This window comes from Manis javanica, chromosome 4 (genome assembly GCF_040802235.1).
Source record: "Manis javanica isolate MJ-LG chromosome 4, MJ_LKY, whole genome shotgun sequence".
NCBI classification, from domain to species: Eukaryota; Metazoa; Chordata; class Mammalia; order Pholidota; family Manidae; genus Manis; species Manis javanica.
The window spans coordinates 166,872,746-166,893,361 of record NC_133159.1 but is presented as its reverse complement, the minus strand read 5'-3'; the positions used below and the strand labels follow the sequence as shown (position 1 = coordinate 166,893,361).

Below are 20,616 nucleotides of genomic sequence, written 5' to 3'. Positions count from 1 at the left end.
AAAAAGTATATAGTAAAAATTCTCACACATACACCTGCTTCCATGCCCTGTTCTTAATCAACTCAAAAGTCACAACTTTTATTAATTCTTTCTCTATTCTTCAGTTTCTTTATACAAGTGCAAACTAGTATGTATACAAATTTGATTACTTCATTTTCTGTCTCCTACATAAAGGTAGTATGCAGTACACAGAGTCCTATATCTTGTTGGGTTTATCTTGCCTTTTTGATTTAACAGTGTATCTTGGAGATTGCATGGATGGTATCCATCTCCTTACAGCTATGTGCTTTTCCATTTTAGGGATTTATCGTGATTCATTTAACCAGTCCTCTGTTGATGGACACTTGGATTGGTTCCCGTCTTTTGCTATTACAAACAGTATTATAATGCATCATCTTTTGTGCATGTTCAGGTAAACTGAGGATAACTCCCAGAAAATCGCCGAGTCAAAGGGTAAATGATAGATACTTGCCAAATTGCTGTCCTTGGGACTTAACAGCGATTTGCTCTCCCACCAGCACAAATGACAGTACCTATTTGCTTTTTTCCCCCACAGCCCTGCCGATGGAGCATCCTCAAATTTTTGTTTTCTGCCAATCTGATAGTAAAATACTGAAGGTAGCTTGAATTTGCACTCCTCTTTCCAGTGAGAGTGAGCGTCTTTTCATTTATTTAAGGACTGTTTGTTTTTCTTTTTCTGCCTCTGGTCTATTTATATCTTTTGTCCATTTTTCTATTGAGTTATTGGCCCTTTTCTTACTGATTTCTAGGAGATTTTTATATACTAGGGAAAAGAGCCCTCTGCCTATTACATGAGTTGTAATCCCCACCACCAAGTTTGTCTTTTCTAAATATAGATTTTGCTCATGGTTTTTTTCTTTGAGTCTTTTTATGGCTCCACAAAATCTTCGATCTTTTGTGGGTATATCTGAGTGGATAGAGTGAGATGCAGGCCTACCCTTCATTATTTTTTTTCTGGGTGGCCATCCACTTGCCCCGTCACCCTTCCTGATGAGTTCCTCTTCCTCCCAGGGTGCGTGGGCAGCCCTTTGGCCCGTCCTGGCCTCAGCTGTACTGGGGTCTGGTAGCTGCGGCTGCCTTGGTTTTTCTCTTCGTGCCACCTCCCTCCAGCCGCTGGGCTGTCAGAGGAGTGGAGTTTATGTGTCGTTGCTCACCAGGGCTGGGCTGAGCTGTTGGCATACCCCACATGAGAGAGGGGGGTCCCTAAAGTGTGGGTTCTGCCAGCAGGTCTGTGGGCTGGGCTGGCCCCTGCTAAGACACCAGCCAGAATTCTCCCTGCCTCCTTGATGTGCCCAGTCTTAAGGGCAGAGAGTGCTTAGCTTGCCTGTTTGACTCCCTGTTGCTCCTAAAAGAAAGGGGGTCTGGTACAAGGGTCACCCTGCCCTCCCCTAAGGGTGCCATGGCGGGCCCAGGTTGCCCTGGGGTTTCCCGTGTTCCAGCCTTGGGCTCAGACATTCTCTCTGGGGCCAGCCGGTCCTGCCCACCCTGATGCCTCTGCGCCTGCCTGGCTTGGGCAGTGGAGGGTAGCAGTTGGGAGATGGGAAGAAGCAGGCCATGTTTTAGCTACCATGCTTGCAGAATCTTTGTCCCATGAGCGGTATCTTAAAGGGAAAGAAGTAGCTTTGTCTGGGATAGGTGGGGCTGGGGGAGAGCAGGAAGGGCCAGTCTGTCTCCAGATAATAAATAATGTCTCACTACTTGGAGAGCAGAAACATTGAGGATGCAAAACAGTCAACGAGTTTGAGGGAGATGTTTTTCTTTTTATTATGAAAAATTTCAAACATACAGAAAAGCAATAATAGTATTAAAATGAGTATGATTATGACCTAGATTTAACAATTGCTATTTGCCATGTTCTTCTTTTGCCAAGAAATGATAAATTCCATACCCCTGAAAGCTTCAGCATGTATCTTATAAAAATGTGTTTCTCCATAAACATAATACATTATTATATCTACCCAAGCCATAGTCGAATTTACCCCATTGTCCTAAAACAGTTCTCTCACAGCCAGTTTGTTTGAACCAGGATCCAGTCAAGGACTGTGTATTGCATTTTATTGTCCCTTAAATCTCTGGACAACTCCCTCTCTGCCTGCCCTTCCCCATTCCTTCTGCCCTGACACAGACTCGTTAAAGAGACCACACCAGTTGCCCTGTAGAATGTCTATTTCAGATGTAAGTGTTGCTTCTCTGTGGTGGTTTCCCTGTGCCCCTCTAATCCCTGTGTTACCTGGAGACCAAGAAGTCTGAAAGACTTAGACATGTAGGGTCACCAGGGCTCCATGACAATGACACAAGCGAAGCTGGAATCAAGGATGACTCTAGGCCTCTGCTTGAGCTACTGAGGCGATGCTGAGATGGTGAGGAGGAGGATGAAGAAGAACTCAGTCTGGGTCACGCAGCTTTTGAGGTGTACCAAGGACGTCTAGGGGGGCATTTGGAGTTATGCTCCTGGAGATGGAGTTGTGAGTCATTAACCTAATACAGGTTGAGCTTTCCCAGGACAGTAGAATGAGAAGCAGAGATGAGACGCAAGCACTGAGGAGATGGGCAGGGGGCGAGGAGCATGGGCCCAAAGAGCTGAGAAGGGGAAGCCAGGGGACGAAGCTGCAGACTCTGAGGCTGTGGTCTGAGGCAAAAACACAGGAGGGAGAGGATTGTAAGGACTGAGTACCCGAGAGGACTCAGGCTTGACGAGGTCCAGATTTGTCATCAAGGAGGTTGTAGGAGATGTGAGCAGTGGACTGCATCTCTGAGAGTGTAGATGGCAAGCTGGTGGGTGCACACACTCCTGCAAGAAGCTGGCTCTCAGAAGAGGAAGGGAGAGCTGGGGTCAGGGGGGCACTTTTTTTTTTTAAGATGGAGAGACTGTGAGTTTGCTGACACACCAAAGGGACAAAGGCAAATGTTTCTGCTCTCCAAGTAGTGAGACATTATTTATTATCTGAAGACAGACTGGCCCTTCCAGCTCTCCCCCAGCCCCACCTATCCCAGACAAAGCTATTTCTTTCCCTTTAAGATACTGCTCATGGGACAAAGATTCTGCAAACATGGTAGTTGAAACATGGCCTGCTTCTTCCCATCTCCCAACTGCTACCCTCCACTGCCCAAGCCAGGCAGGCGCAGAGGCATCAGGGTGGGCAGGAGGTGGGAGGAGTTGGAGACTTGAGGAGAGGAAGCTTCTGAGGAGGTGAGAGAGCCCAGGCCCTGCTGGGAAGGCTGGCTTGCACAGGGGCCCTGGGCCCTCCACTGGGGGAGAGACAGGAACTGTGGGCACAGGCACAGATAAATTTCGGGGGGTGGGCCCCGACCCCATCACATTTTCCCATCTCCCTAGTTGGCTCACAACCATGGCCTTTGCTGGCCAGCATGTTCCTTGACAGACCATTTCTGATTCTTCCTGGCCCAGAAACAGGAGAGCTTCTGGTTATCCACCAGCCTTACTCAGAGCAGGAAAGAGATGCTGCCCCAGGTCCCACCCCACCCTGGAGGAGCAGGCCAAGAAGGGAACCCCATGAGGTCACCAAGAGGTTGTGGGCAGAGTCAGAGCCAAGGGTGCTCAATCGAAACCCAAAACCAGGGCTTTCTCCATGTCCCAGAGGGTGTGGGAACTCAGGGGCCTGCATGGCTCTTTCACAGAAACCAGGTCAGTGAAGGGAGTGAAAATGACAGCCCACTCCATGGATAAACTGAGGCCCAGAAATTCAAGGTGTTGCCCAGAGAGAACCTGAGATAGTCTACACAAGAAACCAGGTCTCGGAACTCCTATTCTTTTTCCTTTTAATAGAATGAAGTTTCTGCCCCAGGCCCAAGAGAAGAGCCTCACCTCAGGCCAGCTGTGTTTGGAATCCCACACAGGCGATAAGATCACCCTGGCCTCACCTGGGCCTTAACACAACATGCCCAGGTCACAGCCCAAACCAGTTACATCAGACAGACTCTTAGGGGCCAGGATCGGGCATGGCTCCCCCAGTATTCTGAAGCTGCCAGGGGGCAGGCACCTGGCCCTGCAGGGGAACCCTCAGACCCACTGCACGTGAGTGGATGCCTTGCTCAGTGGGAAGAGTGAGGCCCAGCCTCTGTCCTAGAGAAGACATGCTCAGGGAAACATGGGTGACAGACCAGTTCTGTGCTCCCAGCTGTGCCCCTGGAGGCACAGATCACAATCCATTCCAACTCTCATTTCTGCCTCCACTCGGCCCAGGAGGCATGTGGCAGGCTCCGAGGCAGCAAAGGAGGTCCTGTCTCCCCTCCCCCCCCCCCCCCCCAGCTACCAGAGCCAGTCCCTGGGCTTGAGCTGCTGGTTTGCAGGCATCTCTTTTGCCTGTGGCTCCACAGAACTGCTAGAATTTTCTGGTTGCCCCTGCTCCTGCCCTAACACCCCTATGAGGTTTCTAGAGAGAAGGAGTGAAGACAAAGGGCTGGTGAGTTGGGTGATAGGCAGATGACTTGTTCTGTCACCATGTGCCTCTCACTCAGGGTGTGAGGGTGTGGCTGAAGGAGGAGGACCCCACTGGGGACCTCTGTGGTCACCACCTCCTCTTTCGGGGGGAGGGGAAACCCAGACAGGAGGCCAGAGGGGCCAACCTCAGTGAGTAAAGCAGGCCGGAGAGCTGAATGGTGTTACTCTGGTCCCTGTACTGCGGGGCCAGGGCCCTCTGGGAGACCCCAGGCAAGGGGGTCAGGTTTTTTACTGGGTAAGAGCAGCAGTGGGGTGCTGCCTGTTTTCTGGTCCCAGCCCCCTCCACTGTCACTCCTGGTCCCTGCCACAGGGAGACCCTGCTCCCCAATTCCAGGGCAACACCAGCCTCCTCTCTCCCCCCACCCGACACCCAGTTCCTTCCTGATGGCTCAGTTTCTGGCTGCTCTGGAATTTACAGAGGCTGTTCTCATCTCCTTGGCTGGGCCTCATCTCTCTTGGTAACCTGTGGTGTGGTGTGTGGTGTGTGTGTGGGGGGGGTCCTCAGGGTGGGGGCAGTGTTATGTGACATGTGTGTGACAGGTGGGAGGACTCCACGCCTCTCTGGGGAACCAGTCTGCCCATGGGGTTTTGGGCTTCTGAGTTGGGGCCCAGGGAGTGATGGGGAAGTGATACTAGAGCTTTTGAGGGCAGAGCAGGACATGAGTCCCAGACTTGCTCTGGGTGTGGGCTTCCCAAGTGTCCCACACCCCAACCCAACACCTTATCTGGCTCTACTTGGGTGTCCCCATGCTGAGCCCACAGTGGGGGCAGAGGAGAGGCCTGGGGGGCATGGGCAGGGGAGAAAGGAGAGCCAGGCCTGGGGGCAGGAGGAGTGGGAGATGAGGGCTCTGGGATCCAGCATGGGAGGGTGGGGGTTGGAGCCTGAACTGGGCGTGGGGCAGCCACTGTGGGAGAGCCTTGGCTGGTGGGTGGGTGGGCAAGGTACTGGCGAGGAAGGGCCTGTAAGGGGTTGAGTGAGACACGGTGGGCTCCAAGGGCGTAGGGCAGGGGCTGCAGCTTCTCACACTGGATATGCTGTGTCCATTGTGCATGGCCAGGGCCTGAACACCTGCCTGAGGGGATGGAGAGAGGAGAGGCCAGGAGGAAACTCTTAAGGTTGGATGTGAGGGGAACTGGTCCCTGTCCTCCTTCTCTGGAGCCTTGGAGAGTGGGGGCAGGGCATGAGCACACTCGTGCATGTATGTGGACATGCAGGTGGGGGTGTGTGCATGCATCTCAGTGACCGAAACTGAAGGAGGTCAACTCAGGCAATCAGGCGGGTAGATGGTGGCATGGTCAGAATCCCTCCTGTCCTCCGCGTGGCTGGAGGGTGCCTAGACCCCTTCCTCTTTGAGACACCCCCAACACACAAGCTTCCTCTTTCTCATCACATCCTCCCTGGGCCTCTGGGGAGCCGATGGCCACTCATTGTCCCACCGCAGCACCCAGCTGCCCCCTGCCTGCCCCTGTCTGTGCCGCCCAGCCCTCCCCGCTGTGGCAGCAGGGCTGTCGTCTGTGGAGCCTGCTCCTCAGCTGCGACTGGCGCTGAAAGTCAAGACTTGCCGGTAATCAGAACACTGAGAAGGGTGGCCAGTGTGTGCCTGGACACATAACAATGCTCCCAATCTGCAACAGCCCCCAGCCCCCATCCTCAGGCAGCACTTCCGCGGCACTAACAGGAAATGGGCTGGAGGCTCAGCCTCCCGCCATCTCAAGGCAACTTCTTGTTTCCCTGCTGCCCTGTGCCAGCCCTGGGGTTGTGCCCCTTGGCTCCACCCCCAAAACTTTCCCAGGGCTCTGTCCCAGCAGCACAGAGAGTACAGGATGGTGGACATGATTGCCAAGCTGACCAGGAGGCCGAGTCAGGCCCTGCGGGGACAGGTAGGGGACCCTAGCATTGGGGGTGTGAGCTCAGACTCTGACGGGGAGGGTGGAGGGGCCTATGCAGTCAGGCGCCTCCAATGGGCCTCCCTCCTCTGGCCCTGTCAGGTAGGCTCATCCTGGAGGTAGGTAAACTGGGGCCTGGAGCAGGGGATCTCAGAGGTTGTGGGCTCCTTTCTTCTCTCCTCTTTCCTTCTCCACAGCCTTGCCCCTCTGACAGGGGCTGTGCAGGGATGCTGAGCCATGGTGATCTGCTTGGGGGAGGAGAGGCAGGCCTGTCACGTGCATGTGGGTGAGGGGAGGGCATTGGACACAAGAGGAGCACTGGGGGGCCGAGCAGCTGGGCATGATGAGAGCCGGGGCCCCTCTTGGCTCTGTCGTCTGGTCTGAGGTAGGAGACCACTTCCTCTTTCCCACTGGGAGTCCTCTGTCTCTATTTCTATGATTGGGGTCTGGACCCAAGCCCTGGTACGCTAGTTAATCCCCTGTTGATGGGCTGCATCTGGGTCTCATCTGGGCCTCTAGGAGTTCAGGGTGGGGGTGTCAGACCCTATGTAACCTGGGTGAGCTCCTTCTTGAAGGCCAAAGGGCATGGAGGGACTGGCCCCATCTGCCTTCCAGGAGCCAGTCTGATCCTGGCCAAGGCTCTGGCAGGAGAGGAAAGCGCCTCGGTCTTAGCACTGCAGAGCCTCTGCAGAGACTTACAGAGTTTGAAGGGGCCTCAGGGGCACAGCATCCCTAACAGAGAGTTGAACTCTTGCTTGCTCACCTCCAGTGAAGGCCCCTTACTACCTCCTGAAGCAACCTGTGTCTCTGGGGCAGCCCCAATCCTTAGAATGAATGTGCTTCCTTCAGAGGAGCACTCCCCTGTCCCAATTTGGCCTCTGATTCTGCATCTTCTCTATCTGCGACAGCCCTGTCATAGTGGGGGCCTAAAGTTCTACCTCCCAGATCTCCTCCATACCTGCCAGGGGTGTTCCTAGTGTGAGATCTCCATCAGCCCGACCAGCTGGGGACTCCCCAGGGACTCAGAGCCAAGGCCAGCAGCTGGCCAGGTGGAAATCTCTTCTCCAAAGAGCCTGGTTCCTTCCTTAGCTCCTAGGCCCTATGTGACCTTCCAGCCCCTGTCCCACAAATGGGCAAGGCCACTGCCTCAGTGGGTCCAGCTAGGGTGGCAGGAAGCGTGTCTGATCACCCATCTTCCTCCACCTTCCAGAAGCCTTGTTTCTGCGCTTGAGCCCTCATTTTCAGGTAGTCCTTGCTCTGAGCTAACCCCAATCTCTCCTGTAGTGTCAAGTGTGTTTGTTTTGTTGGGTACTGAGGTCTGTCCTGGAACTGACTTCTAGACTCAAGCTGAGAGTGCTTTTGGTGGATTGGCTGTGTGCTTCAGGCCCTTGGGCTGCCTGCTGGGGAGCACGTCATCCTCGGGCTTGCTCTCAAGAAACTCCCGCCTTTTGGGGTCAGAGAAGGTAGGCAGGTGGGTGAACAATGACCTGACGACCACCAAGGCAGAATGCCACAGGGCCCTCAGAGAGCGATGAGCAGTACCAGCTGGTTAGACTTCTCCCCACAGGGAGGAGGCGTCTCCCAGGTGCGGCTGACACGCTGGAGGAGCAGGTTTGGGTAGGCAGGGAATGGCAGCAGGGGGTTCCAGGGTGAGGGAACAGCCAGAGCAAAGGCACAAAGATAGGAGAATGCCTTTGTTTTTGGGGAGGGTCAGTGGGCTGGTGTGGCTAGAATACAGGATGCCACAGGAGGGCTGTGATGGATGTGGAGAGAGGAAAAGTGGGTGGAGAGTCCTATTTCAGCCACACAGGAGCTTGTGGGGTGAGGCAGAGGAGTGAGGAACAGCTGGCTGGAGTATCCAGCCCTTCCTGTCTCCTGCACACCTGGGACCTGCCTTGTCTGAAACTACATCACCCCCTTCTTGTGCAGCGTTTTTTTCTTGTAAGCCGTGATCACCATTGACATACAGTGCCCTTCACTTACCACCTGGCTTGTCTGCTCCCCTCTTCCCCACCAAATACACCCACGGGCAGGCTGCCAGGGAGGGATCTGTGTCCATTTGTCCACTGCTACATTCCCAGAACGGTGCCTGGCACAGAGCAGGTGAATCTTTGTTGGACAAATGAATTTTTTTTAATGTGCCTGCCTAAGTAAAGGCCAGGAGAGGCCTTCTTGAGAGGACATGCTTCCCCTCTTGAGGAATTTGCAGCTTAGTGAAGGTGTCCGAAGGTGTCCCAGCAATAGAGGAACTACTATGATTTAAAAAAAAAAGGTTTATTGCACAAAATTTTGAGGCTGCAAAAAAGTTTAAAGACAAAATCTAAACAAAAACAAATCCAATCTCTATAATTACCCTGCCCAGAGATGACCTCTGTTCACATTTTGGAGTTTCTAAAAACAAAATTGTAATTACGCAAAATTTACCATCTGAAATCTGCTTTTCTCTTCTAACACTCTGTATTCTTAAAAAACAGTATTAATCTCCTGCTGCCTGGGGTTTGGTAATATGGTTATTTATCCCTCTGGTGGGCTGAGGGTGCTAGGCTGTGGTGGGCACACAGGAGAAATCTTAGGAAAGGTCTTGAACCTGACACCTGAGCTGAGTCCTAAAGAAGGAATAGGAGGCGCCCAAGTGAGAAAGGGGTGGGGATGGGCGGGGGCTGACTGCAGGGGGCCGAGGCCTGAGGAAGCCACAGAGAGGGTGGGGCCTCCAGCAACGTGGTGCTACCGGAGCTTAAAGTTCAAGGCAAGGACAGGGAGTGGCAGGAAGTAAGGTGGAAGGCAGGCAGGGATGGAAGGCCTCCGGTGCCTGTGAAAGGCTTAGACTTTGCCCCAGAGGCAGGGAGCCGTGAGGGTGCTGAGCCTGACCATGGTTTCCGTCTGTGTGACTGAACCCTGCCGCTGCCTCCCTTCCCTGCAGAGGGGCGAGGGGAGCTCCCCTTCCTTTCCCCCTCCTTCCTGGCCCCCGTCCGGCTCTCCTCTCTTTCCCTTGCCTGGAATGAATCCTGAGGCCTGCCAACCCCACGTCCTGGAAGTTCAGCCCCAAATCCAGAGGCTCCTGACGGCGGTCCCAGAGCTTCCTTAGGAAGGAAGGCAGGGTGGAGGCCGTGGGACGACGCAGGGCTGAGTGGGGCTGGGGAAGGGATGGCTCCCAGGCCACTGCGCTATTCCTGCCTATCCTTTGATTTGCCCCTGTTAGTGTACAGCTGGGAGAACTCGGTTACTGATATTTTATTATTGTTAATAATTAATGTAATTGCCCCACCCCTCCGGACAATTTACAAACACTTGCAAGGACATTTGCTCATTCTCCCTTCACTACAATTTCTGGACCCGGCAGCCAGGGGAACTGAGGCACGGAGGTTCTGTGACTTGCTGAGGGTTGCCCAGGTGGCAAGTGCCCGAGTGGGAACCTCGTGACCCCGGGGCTGCCCTGAAGGCCACGTCCTCCTCCTCCTGCAGCGGGACGACCCCCCGGAGCCCGTGTACGCTAACGTAGAGAGGCAGCCCCTGGCCACCTCGCCCGCCGCCGCCGCGCCCCCCGGCCCTGGCCCGCTGTGGGAGACGCACACGGACGCCGACACCGGGCGCCCCTACTACTACAATCCAGACACGGGCGTGACGACCTGGGAGTCGCCCTTCGAGGCTGCCGAGGGCGCCTCCAGCCCGGCCACCTCCCCGGCCTCAGTAGACAGCCGCGAGAGCTTCGAGACCGAGTGGGGCCAGTACTGGGATGAGGACAGTCGCAAGGTGTTCTTCTACAACCCGCTGACGGGCGAGACTGTCTGGGAGGACGAGCCTGAGGACCAGCTGGAGATGCAGCCGGGCCTGAGCCCCTGCAGCCCCAGTGACCAGAGGGTGAGGGGCGGGGCCGGCCGGGATGGGTGGGGCCGGCTTGGAAGGCCTCTGACCCCGCCCCCGGCTCCCCACGGCCGCGAGACTGCCCTGAGGGGCGGGGCCAGGGGTCAGCAGAGGCCCCAAGACCCTCTGAGTCTTTCTTTTGCTTTCTGCAGCCCCCCACCCCCGAGACCGACTACCCGGAGTTGCTGAGCAGTTACCCCGAGGAGGACTACTCCCCCGTGGGCTCCTTAAGTGAGCCGGGGCCCGCCTCTCCCTTGGCCACGCCCCCCGGGTGGTCTTGCCATGTAGACCCAGAAGGGCAGACGCTGTACACCAACCACTTCACCCAAGAGCAGGTAGTGGCAGCGGGCAGATAGGCCCAGACAAACCCCGGGGCCGTTGCCTCACCCTTTCTTCAATAGTAGCTCCCCTTAACTCTCTCAACTGCAGCTCCAGGGGGGCTCCAAGCCAACCCAAGACACCGCAGTCACTGCACCTGCCCCTCCAAGCCCCTTGGGGTTATGCTGGGTTCTAGTTAGAAGGAAGCTTTTCCTCTCATGAGGCGGGCGGAGCCCTGACCACCCCTCTCCCCACAGTGGGTGAGGTTGGAGGACCAAAACGGAAAGCCCTACTTCTACAAACCTGATGAGGACTTGGTTCAGTGGGAGCTGCCCCAGGTAACCAAATGGGGAAGGGAGAGTCCTGGGGAGAGAAGGGGGATTATATGACAGTGTTTTTCTCCCCAGATCCCCATCCCTGCCCCTCGAAGCTTCCGCAAGTCTCACAACCAGGACAGTGAGACCCCAGCCCAGGCCAGCCCCCCTGAGAAGGTAAGGGTAGGGGCATAGGGCCCTGACAGGACCTCCCTAGAAGAAATGGCAGGTTCCTGGAGGTCCTGAGACTGGCTTGGGCGTGCCTCCCCCATAGGCCCAGTCCTAGCCTGGGCTGAATGAACCTGGGTCTGGGTCATCCCAGGCCCAGAGTTGGGTGAGGTTGGGAGCTGGGAGGAAATCTGTCCTGTTGCCATGGGAGCAGGTACCAGCCACCATCGGCAGCAAAGAGGGTTCAGTGGAGACTCAGGCCCAGCCTGTGGGTTGCTGCTGGCTGTGGTAGAGACTAGCCTCTGCTCTCCCTCGGCCCTCCTCCCACCTGTCTTAACTGCCTCCTCTTTCCACGTTTCAAGATCAAGACCTTGGAGAAGGCAGGTGTGCTCCATCGAACCAAGACAGTGGACAAGGGGAAGCGGCTCCGGTGAGAGTGCATGTGCACCAGGCCAGGGCAGCATGGGCCCTACTGATAATGCTCACTGAGCACCTCCCCTTTGCCCAGCCTGTGTGACTCTCATAGGACCTTATAAGAGGTCCTGTGAGGACACTGAGGTATAGGGATAAAGTGACTCACCTGTGGTCTCTTGGTTCCTTGGTATCAGAGTTGAGATTCTGACCCTCACAGTTGGGTGCCTCAAGCTGCATTCTGTGCCCTACTCATGGGAGTGGGAGGGGGGCCTCAGCCCAGGGCCAGATCCAAGCCCTGACACCCCTAATTCCCCACCCCCACTAGGAAGAAGCACTGGAGTGCCTCCTGGACTGTGCTGGAAGGTGGCATCCTGACATTCTTCAAGGACTCAAAGGCCTCAGCTGCAGGCGGCCTGGTGAGGCCCAGGCCCCCAGGGCAAGAACCTCCCATCTGCTTCTGACTCCCTTGGGTCCTTACCTGATCTAGCTATCATGAGTGTCAAGGGAGCTGGTCCTTGGCAGGGAGTGCAGACAGCAGATTCACCCCAGGACACTTGCAGCCACCTTGGCCATGGGAAGCAGTCCTAGAGGTCTGCCTGGTCGGGCTGGGCACTGGGCACCCTGCATGGACAGTGGCTGCCCTCCTTTCTCCTGTCCTGTCCTGGGTGGGTAGGCAGCAAAGGACCAGTCATTCCAAGGCTAGGTGGTTAAAAGTACCAGGATCTCTGGGTTCCAGGAACCCTCAGGCTCCCTTCCCCCAGGCTGTGACCCCATCCTGGAGCCGAAGGAGCCTGGTGTATTGGAGCCAGGGAGCTGAGGCAGGCCTGTCTGAGCAGAGGGCTCCTGGTAACCGAGCTTCCCCCGACCCTTCTCCCCTCTCCCACAGAGGCAGTCTTCCAAGCTCTCCATCCCTGAGTACACAGTGGAGCTGAGGGGGGCCTCTCTTGCCTGGGCCCCCAAAGACAAATCCAGCAAGAAGAATGTGCTAGAGGTGAGGGTGTGGGTCAGGAGGAGGAGAGGGAGCCTACTACTGGGTTGGGACCTTCCCAGGCAAGCCCCAGGAAGGAGGAGCTGGGGAGAGTGGAGTTGGAATTCTCCGGGCCCAAAGCTGAGGCGGTTCCACCTCAGGGATCCGTCCATGGTGTTTCTACTGTCACAGATTCTTCAGCCCGCTCTCCAGGAGCTGAGTTCACCAGTCCTTGGCCCTGGAGGGTGGGGAGGGGTAGGGGGTACCTGGGGAACAAAACTGTAGATACCTAGAAGCCCTCCTCCAGCTGCTCCGGCCTCAGACAGGAGACTCCCCATGCCTGGCTACTTACTCTACCAGGCTGGAAAACCTCCAGCTGACCAGAGCCCAGCTTCCACCTGGACTTGTCCTCAGTGGATAAACCAGGGCAGTGGCACGTTTCCCAGGCTCCCCCAGCGGGAAGAGAGAGGCCAGGTGGGGCCAGGAGAGGACCTCACAGTGTCGCACCCTTCACTGTCCAGTGTTGTCTTGTTTTTAAACTACTTTTATCCTTACCACTACTACAAAGTGTGAGGCTTCTCACAATGAAACACACAAAATCCACTGCAGAGCCAGGATCAGGCCAACGAGTTAGAGAAGCAGGTCAGTGTGGGAGAGGGGCAGTTAAGTTCAGGTGCTAAGGGTGCTTGTTGCTGGAAAAAGTTAGCCCCAGGTTTCCTGATAAAAAATGAATGAAAAATAAAAACCTGCCAGATTGTGAGGGAAACCAAAGCTTTTCGCTGATCCTTAGCTCTTGAAGGCATTTTCAGTGTGCATCTCCTTCCTCACTTAGCAAGGGACTCTTGGGGCTGCTTCGGGGAACATGGTGAAAGAAGCAGGACCCCACATCTCAGCTGAGAGAAGGCAGTTCTGCAAGGAGCTTGAGGGTGTCGTTTTCTGATGGTCCACCAACCTTCATTCAGTTCTAGACCCAGAGTATCCACAGAGCAGGTGGAAAAGCAGTTTCATCTCATGAGCTGCTCTGATCAGTTGGTGTGGAGCCTTCTCCAGGCTCAGCAGGTCAGAGGGTTACCGTCAACTAGCAATGTCTGCCATGGGTGGTCAGATCGAGGAGGGACATTACTTTTGCTAGGTGTGTTCCTTTCTTGACCTGGAGGGACATCCCTCAACCAGTGATCTATGAATGTCACCTCTCTCACTGGGCTTCTGATGAAAGTTCAGAGTAAACACTTCTGCGTTGTCTTTTTTGGCAAGGACAGGAAGGCAGATGGCGCTCTTGGAAGCTTCTCAAGCTGATGGGAAGGCTGTCAGTCTTAAATGGAAATTGAGGAGCCACCAGCTTCCCAGCTGGCAGATGACCACCCTCCCTCCACTCCGGGGTGGCCCACAGGCAACTCTAGGATTTTTCTCTAGAGACAGCCCCAAATTCTCTAACACAGCTGGGCTAGTTGGGCCTGGCAATTTTTCATAGCAGATCTTCCTAATCCCCCCCCACCAGAGTCCTCCAAAAAGAGCAAGCCTGGGGTGGCTCAGCTGTGCATTCAACAGGGTGAATATTTTGTGAGATACATTGCTATGTAACTGTAAAGCTTTGCCTTCTGAATGAAACTGTCAAACGTGAATTGATGTTTTGAGAGAGCTGCCAAAGATAATGGTTGTTTTAGAAGCATTGTTAGGTCATTCTCTGGGATAAGAGAGGCAGGGCTCTTGTTAGCTTAGTTTAGGAGCTGTGCTCTCTCTCCACTGAAGGCTCTCTGTCTTTGCAGGGATAGGGATGAATGTGCAATTTTACATTTTCTGTTTTTAATTTTTAAAACAGTTTAAATAACATTCAAGTCTAGTTTTAAAAGGTGAACAGCCAAAAGATAGCCCTGATTCTGGACGTTATATTTAGTTGTCTGACTCTCACTAGACCCAAAGGGCAGCGTTGGTGTGAGCCACGCAACGGAGCATTCACATTAACCTTGAATTCTCAGTCCTCTAGCCAGAGGCTGATGAAAGATCTACCCAAGTTGCTGACCACCTCTCCCTGCTCTTCAGAGCCTTTGCTAGGGACTAAGGACAACAGCAGCCGGATGAAGAAGCCTGGGCTGTTGATATCTGCTTGCTCCTTAATACTACAAAATAGTGGCTTTGGAAACCCAGACTTTAGGGTTTCTTAAGGAAGAATATGGCCTGAGTTCTGCATGGAGCCTCCAGCCAACTTACAGGGCGGTGCTTCCTCCAGCTCACAGACCATGTGAATATTTCCTTGGAGTGAATAAGAGTAAGTGGGTTGGTACCCCAACTTGCTGGTCAGTAAGAGCTTTGAGTAGTCAGAAAGTGGCCAAAAGTCTCCCCTTGAGTTTTAATTTTCACTTCCTGATGAAGTGGATGGTGAGAGACTCATTGCCTGGGCTAGAGTGTGGGAGAGGGTATAGTCTCATGGCTGCAAAAGGGGGAACAACACTCCTGGTTCCCCAGTGCGTGTGTGGAATGCCGGGGGTGCTTGTTTTCTCTGGGATCTGCCCCACTCTGCTTTCCAAACTTCCCTCCCAGCATTTTCTTCACTGCTAATTCTAGCCACCAGGGGCCTCCCACCAGGTATTTCTTCCATTGGCTGTTTTGCTGGCCAGCACTCTGGGTGAGGCCTGTCATAGTCTGTGGTTCTTGGGAAGGCTATCTGGGGCAGGGGAAAGTGTACCAGACAGTTGCATCATTCAGATCTGCCGCACTCAGATCCTTGCTCTCTCTCTCACTAGTTGTGTGTCCACTAGCAAGTTGCTTGAACTTGCTGAGCCTCCGCTTGCCCTGTCCATCTGGAACACCATTGGTAACAGGGATGTCGTCACCTACTGCTTTTTATGAGGTGGAATACTTTGTCCTGGGGTGAGGCCCTTGCTCCATTAGGCTCTGAGTTCCTGGGGACAGGGAGAGGTCACCTCCTTGTCTCTCTCCGCCTCTGAGGCCTGGCCCCAGGGCAGACCCAGGGAACCCGAGATGACTGACTGACTTGTGTCCTTGCAGCTGCGGAGCCGAGATGGCTCAGAGTACCTGATCCAGCATGACTCAGAGGCCATCATCAGCACCTGGCACAAGGCCATTGGCCAGGGCATCCAGGAGCTGGTAGGGAGAGCTTGGGGTCTCAGGGCTGGTGGGGAGGAGAAGGCCAGCCATTATCAGGGCAGCTGTGCCCACAGTGGGTGGGGCCCTGCACTAAGGCTCCAGGAGTGCCAGGGCAGTGGTGGATAAGTGCCCATCCCTGCAGACGCAGTTTCCCCTGCGGCTGTATGGCAGATGGGCTGCTGAAGAAACAGCCTTTCTTTTCTTTTCTTTTCTTTAAATTAAGGTATTATTGATATACAATCTTATGAAGGTTTCACATAAACAACATTGTGGTTTCAACATTCATCCATATTATCAAGTCCCCCCACCCCACCCCACTGCAGTCACCGTCTATCCATGTAGTAAGATAAAGAACAGCCTTTCTTAAGTGTATGAATCCAGCCTCTGGGGCTGGCCCTGCAGGAGCACCTTCCAGGTAGGGGTTGGGGCACATCCTAGAGGAATGTCCCATTTCAAAGGAGGAAGAAAAGTAAATATCTGAAAAACAGCCTCAAGTTGGAAGGACAAGCTGAAACTAGAAGATAAAAATTTAAAGGTTTAGATTCAAGAGTCTACAATTTTTTAGGTTCAAAATACCAATTGCGTAAGTAGGAATAGGATAGGCCCCGTCTGACAACTGGGGGTTTTTGACCCTTAATTTCTTAGGACCAACACTGAGTGCAGTGTGCGGCCATATTACTAGAGGTAGGAATCTAGATCTAGGAAGGTGATGCTGGTGCACTAATGACCACTGCTCAGATGTCAGCCACATACTGAGGAATACTGAACTAGTAGAGTGTGTATGGAGGAACTGAGGAAAATGTGGAGAAAGGGAGCCAGAAACTAGGAGGTATGTAGAAGTGACCAGGATAAGAGCATGGGGGAGGACAGGATGACAGGGATAACACCTGAAGGGATCCATGCAGCCAAGGGAGGTTTGGAGCTTCCCTGGTGGAGGTGAGGGGAGTTATCCTGGTCAAGGAACAGTGAACTCTGCCTGGGGGTCACCAGGCCTGCAGGGAAGGCAGTTCTGGTTCCTCACCCCATCCCAGAAGGACGCCAGCTGGCCCCAGGTTCTGCCTCTCTGAGGCTGCCTGATTCCAGTCCGCAGATCTGCCCCCTGAGGAGGAAAGCGAGCACAGCAGTGTCGACTTCGGGTCCAGGGAGCGCCTGGGAAGCTGGCGGGAGGATGAGGCCCGGTCCCATGCAGGTGTGCACAGGGGTGACCCGGCTGGAGGGCATCTACTGGGGGGTGATGACCCCACTGGGGCCTGCCCGGCCAATCCCAGTGCCACCAACTGACGCAGCTCCACATTGCCCTGTGGCCAGCAGCAGCCTCTGCCCCAGGCCCTGGGGGCCTGGAGAGCGACTTGAGCAGGGTCCGGTACAAGCTCCGCAAGTTCCTGCTGAGGCGGCCCACGATGCAGTCGCTGCGGGAGAAGGGCTACATCAAAGGTACCGGAGGGACGCGGAGAGCGGGGCGCTGGTGGCTCACAGGCAGGGCGGCGCCGACCAGCCTCTCCCCCAGACCAGGTGTTCGGCTGTGCACTGGCCGTGCTGTGTGAGCGCGAGAGGAGCACCGTGCCCAGCTTCGTGCAGCAGTGCATCCGCACCGTCGAGGCCCGGGGTAGGCGTGGCAGAAGGCTGGGCGGGGCACGCAGGCGCCTGAAGGCTTCCTGGCAGGACCCCATGATGGACACCCCTGGGTGGGCTCAGGGTCAAGGGGGAAAGAATGGAAGCCCCTAGTGAGAATCACAAAAGCCCAGGGTCATCCCACCAAACCCGGAGTCAGCGCCTCCCTCTGCCCCAGGACTGGACATCGACGGCCTGTACCGCATCAGTGGAAACCTGGCCACCATCCAGAAGCTGCGCTATAAGGTGGACCACGGTGAGGCCTGCCCCCAGCCCCGACCCCAGGGCCTGAAGGCCCCACAGGGTGACCAGACCTCTTCCTCTCCTCTCCCCTTGCTGCAGATGAGCGTCTGGACCTGGACGACGGGCGCTGGGAGGACGTCCACGTTATCACCGGCGCCCTAAAGCTCTTCTTCCGGGAGCTGCCTGAGCCTCTCTTCCCCTTCTCGCATTTCCCCCAGTTCATCACCGCCATCAGTGAGCACCTGGGGAGGTGGGCGGGTGCGGTAGGGGTGTAGCCGGCCTGCCTCTGGCACACGCCTGGCTGGGATCCCCTACTGGGAGTTCCCCTCGCGGAGCCGACCCTCCTGCCCTCCCTCCCCTCTGACTCTTCCCTCCCCCAGAGCTGCAGGACCAGGCCCAGCGCAGCCGCTGTGTGCGAGACCTGGTGCACTCGCTGCCCGCACCCAACCACGACACGCTGCGGCTGCTCTTCCAGCACCTGTGCCGGTGAGCTGGCCAGCCGGGAATGGACCCCCTGCACCTGCCCCCTGCTCTGGGCTCTGACCCGACCTGCCCCTACCCCCGCTACAGGGTGATCGAGCATGGTGAACAGAACCGTATGTCCGTGCAGAGCGTGGCCATAGTGTTTGGACCCACGCTGCTGCGGCCCGAGACGGAGGAAACCAGCATGCCCATGACCATGGTGTTCCAGAACCAGGTGGTGGAGCTCATCCTGCAGCAGTGCTCAGACATCTTCCTGCCGCACTGACCGTGGGCCCCCACCGCCACTGCGCTGCCGGCACTGCGGACCTGGGACTGGGGCGGCAACCTGAGCTGGACGGCTGGAGGCCACGCGCGACTGGACTGTCTCTGAGACCCTCTGGCCCCCATCAGCAAGCCGGTGTGAATTCTGCACCCCTCGATGCAGTATGGTGACCCCTGGTGGACAGTTCGCAAAATGTGATTTTTTTTTTTTTTTTCCTTTTTTTTCTTCCTCCCGGCATGTCCGGCTTGGGGGTTAATTAGGTTCTGTTCTTTCTTACAGCACCGCCTACTGTGCATGTGTGAGAATGGGGTCGTGAGGGTTTGTGTACCTGGATGGCCCGGGCTGGGAGGACTTCGGGAGGGGGCTTCCTGGCTTCTTCAGGCCTACACCTGGTCAGGGACTTCAGGGAAACCCTGTGGGGCCCCAGCCCCGTGCCGGTCCTGAAGCAGCACCCGACAGCCTTACTGCTGTGGGAACAGGACTGATCTGCTGCTCCAGAGCCGGCAGCTGAGCCGGCCTCGCCGCCTCGGCCTTGGCTGAAACACCCACGCAGCTCGCTTGCTGGCTGGCAGTGGACCATTTTCATTTGCTTTCCTCTTCCAGGCCTCTGCCCTCCCTGGTCCACTTGTGTTCTGTGCAAGGGTTCTTCATACTCTCTGAATGTGTACCCTGCACCTGCCACTTGCCATGCACCATTTCCACACACAATCCTGTTTTACAGATGAGGAAACTGATGCTTGCAGAGGTAAAGTGACTTGTTCAGGGTCCAGCGGGTGATCTGAGGGCCCAGCTCAGCCTCTTCTCACACCAGAGCACAGCTGCTTGTGAGAGGGAAATCAGTCTTTCAGCTACCCCAGACCCCATCCCACCCTAGCAGGGACTTACAGCTAAAGCAAAAGACAGCTGGGTAGGTTCTGTCCGAGGCTGTGGAGGTCCCTGCAGGCAAAGAGGGAATCTGCCCCAGCTGTTCTCCTCTGGGGGGAAGGGAAGTAGCACAGGCAAGAGCCCCTAGCCCCTCCCAGCATCCCGGTTATCAAGTACAGCTACCGGTATCCACATTGCCTCCTTGTCTTAGTACCCTGCCTGGAGAGGCTTGCGGGGTGGCCCAAACTCTGGAAAGGAAGCATGAACCCTGGGGTCAACAGCCCACTTCCCTTCATACACAAACCACCTCAGTTTATGGGGCTCAGCCCCCTGCCCCACCCACCCACCCACCCATTTATTCAACAAATAATAGCTAATATTTATTGACATTTGCACCATGCCAAGCATTTTACTTGGATCATCTCATTTGTCTCTCACAGCCAATATTTATTATCTGCTCTTCTGTGCCAGGCACGGGCTCTGGGGCAGGGGTACTGCACATGCTGCCTCTCTGCTGGAGCTAATGGTCCTGCAGACGAAGCTGGCCAAGCCCACCCCGAAAGCCAGCAGGGCTGGGGCAGGAGCACAAGTGGAGGCCTCACACCAAACGCTGAAATATTGTAAAGTTCTAAATCAAGCTAACAACTGTTCAATAAAGGATGTTCTATTCTCCTACTTTGATAAATATGTTTTCATCGTAACCTGGAAGGCCAGGTTCTAATTTAAACTTCTTTGACTCTTCCAAATTCCAGCCCCAGATGTGTTGGCCTAAGAAGAGCTGGCTCTGCTCTGAGCCTGCCACCATGTATTCCCACCCGCAGAGCCATCCTACCCCAGGGGAGAGTCACATGCTCACATGTGGACACTCCAGTCCACAAATACAAACTGCCATACCCTCTGCAGCCTGCTGCCTCTTGGCCACCCCACATGGTCCACCCTTTTGGAAATGGGCCTGGGGTCATTTGGGCAGGAAATTCTGGGGTCCCAACATGTCAGGACTATGGTCTAAAGAGAAGGACCTAGGCTCCAAGAGGGTACCAGAGATTCCTCATCCTGGGGAGAGATGCAGAGACAGAGAAGGTGGAGAGCAGAGGCTTCTAAAGCAGGTGAACAGGGTCTAAAAACAGTAGGTACATGTTAAACAACTGGTTCCTTGGTTAACTATTTGTATATGAGCTAAGAAAAAGTACAGAGGCATGTCACAGGAGTATAACTGCCCCACAGGGACCCAGGATCCCTCTGCAGAAGCCACATTTGAGCCAAGTACTAAGGAGTGAAGAGTCAACAAGGTAAGGAATTAAGGGAAGGGTGTCTAGTCAGAGGGAACAACATATGCAAAGGCTCTAAAGCAGGAAGGCTCATGGGAGGACAAAATCTGAGAAGACCACTGTGAGTCCACAAAGCCAGTGGGTGTGGGTGCAAAGCGATGCTGGAGAGACTGGCAGGAGACAGTATGTGCAGGGCCTTGTGAACAGCAATGAATGTACTGCCAAAGGACAGCAGGCAGGAGGCTCCATCTTGGAAAGCATCAGCACCCCTTTCTGTTCCCACACCTTCCCTAGGTTTCTGACCCTGCCAAGGCCTCAGCAGGCATGTAATGTAGCTGCAGATACAGAAGTCCCTGAATCATCATGTT

At 55.1% G+C, this 20,616-nt stretch overlaps 1 protein-coding gene across 17 annotated transcripts in view; it reads left to right on the top strand.

The window, feature by feature from the left end:
- Positions 1 to 19,652, top strand: part of ARHGAP27 (Rho GTPase activating protein 27) — a 30,462-nt gene extending 10,810 nt beyond the window's left edge. For 5 of the 17 annotated variants that reach the window (XM_036997577.2, XM_036997579.2, XM_036997580.2 and 2 more), the window contains 15 exons: positions 9,833 to 10,228; positions 10,384 to 10,566; positions 10,807 to 10,887; positions 10,957 to 11,040; positions 11,394 to 11,461; positions 11,771 to 11,861; positions 12,332 to 12,436; positions 15,419 to 15,517; positions 16,601 to 16,706; positions 16,826 to 16,951; positions 17,025 to 17,123; positions 17,307 to 17,384; positions 17,471 to 17,605; positions 17,752 to 17,857; positions 17,942 to 19,652. In XM_036997577.2, coding sequence (XP_036853472.2) covers positions 9,833 to 10,228; positions 10,384 to 10,566; positions 10,807 to 10,887; positions 10,957 to 11,040; positions 11,394 to 11,461; positions 11,771 to 11,861; positions 12,332 to 12,436; positions 15,419 to 15,517; positions 16,601 to 16,706; positions 16,826 to 16,951; positions 17,025 to 17,123; positions 17,307 to 17,384; positions 17,471 to 17,605; positions 17,752 to 17,857; positions 17,942 to 18,119 — 1,935 coding nt within the window. In that variant the 3' untranslated portion in view covers positions 18,120 to 19,652. Of the gene's footprint in view, positions 1 to 6,203; positions 6,365 to 9,832; positions 10,229 to 10,383; positions 10,567 to 10,806; positions 10,888 to 10,956; positions 11,041 to 11,393; positions 11,462 to 11,770; positions 11,862 to 12,331; positions 12,437 to 15,418; positions 15,518 to 16,600; positions 16,707 to 16,825; positions 17,124 to 17,306; positions 17,390 to 17,470; positions 17,606 to 17,751; positions 17,858 to 17,941 lie in introns of those variants that run through there. The other 12 variants (XR_005055687.2, XR_005055686.2, XR_005055683.2 and 9 more) reach the window with 12 other exon arrangements.
- The last annotated feature ends 964 nt before the right edge of the window (positions 19,653 to 20,616 follow it).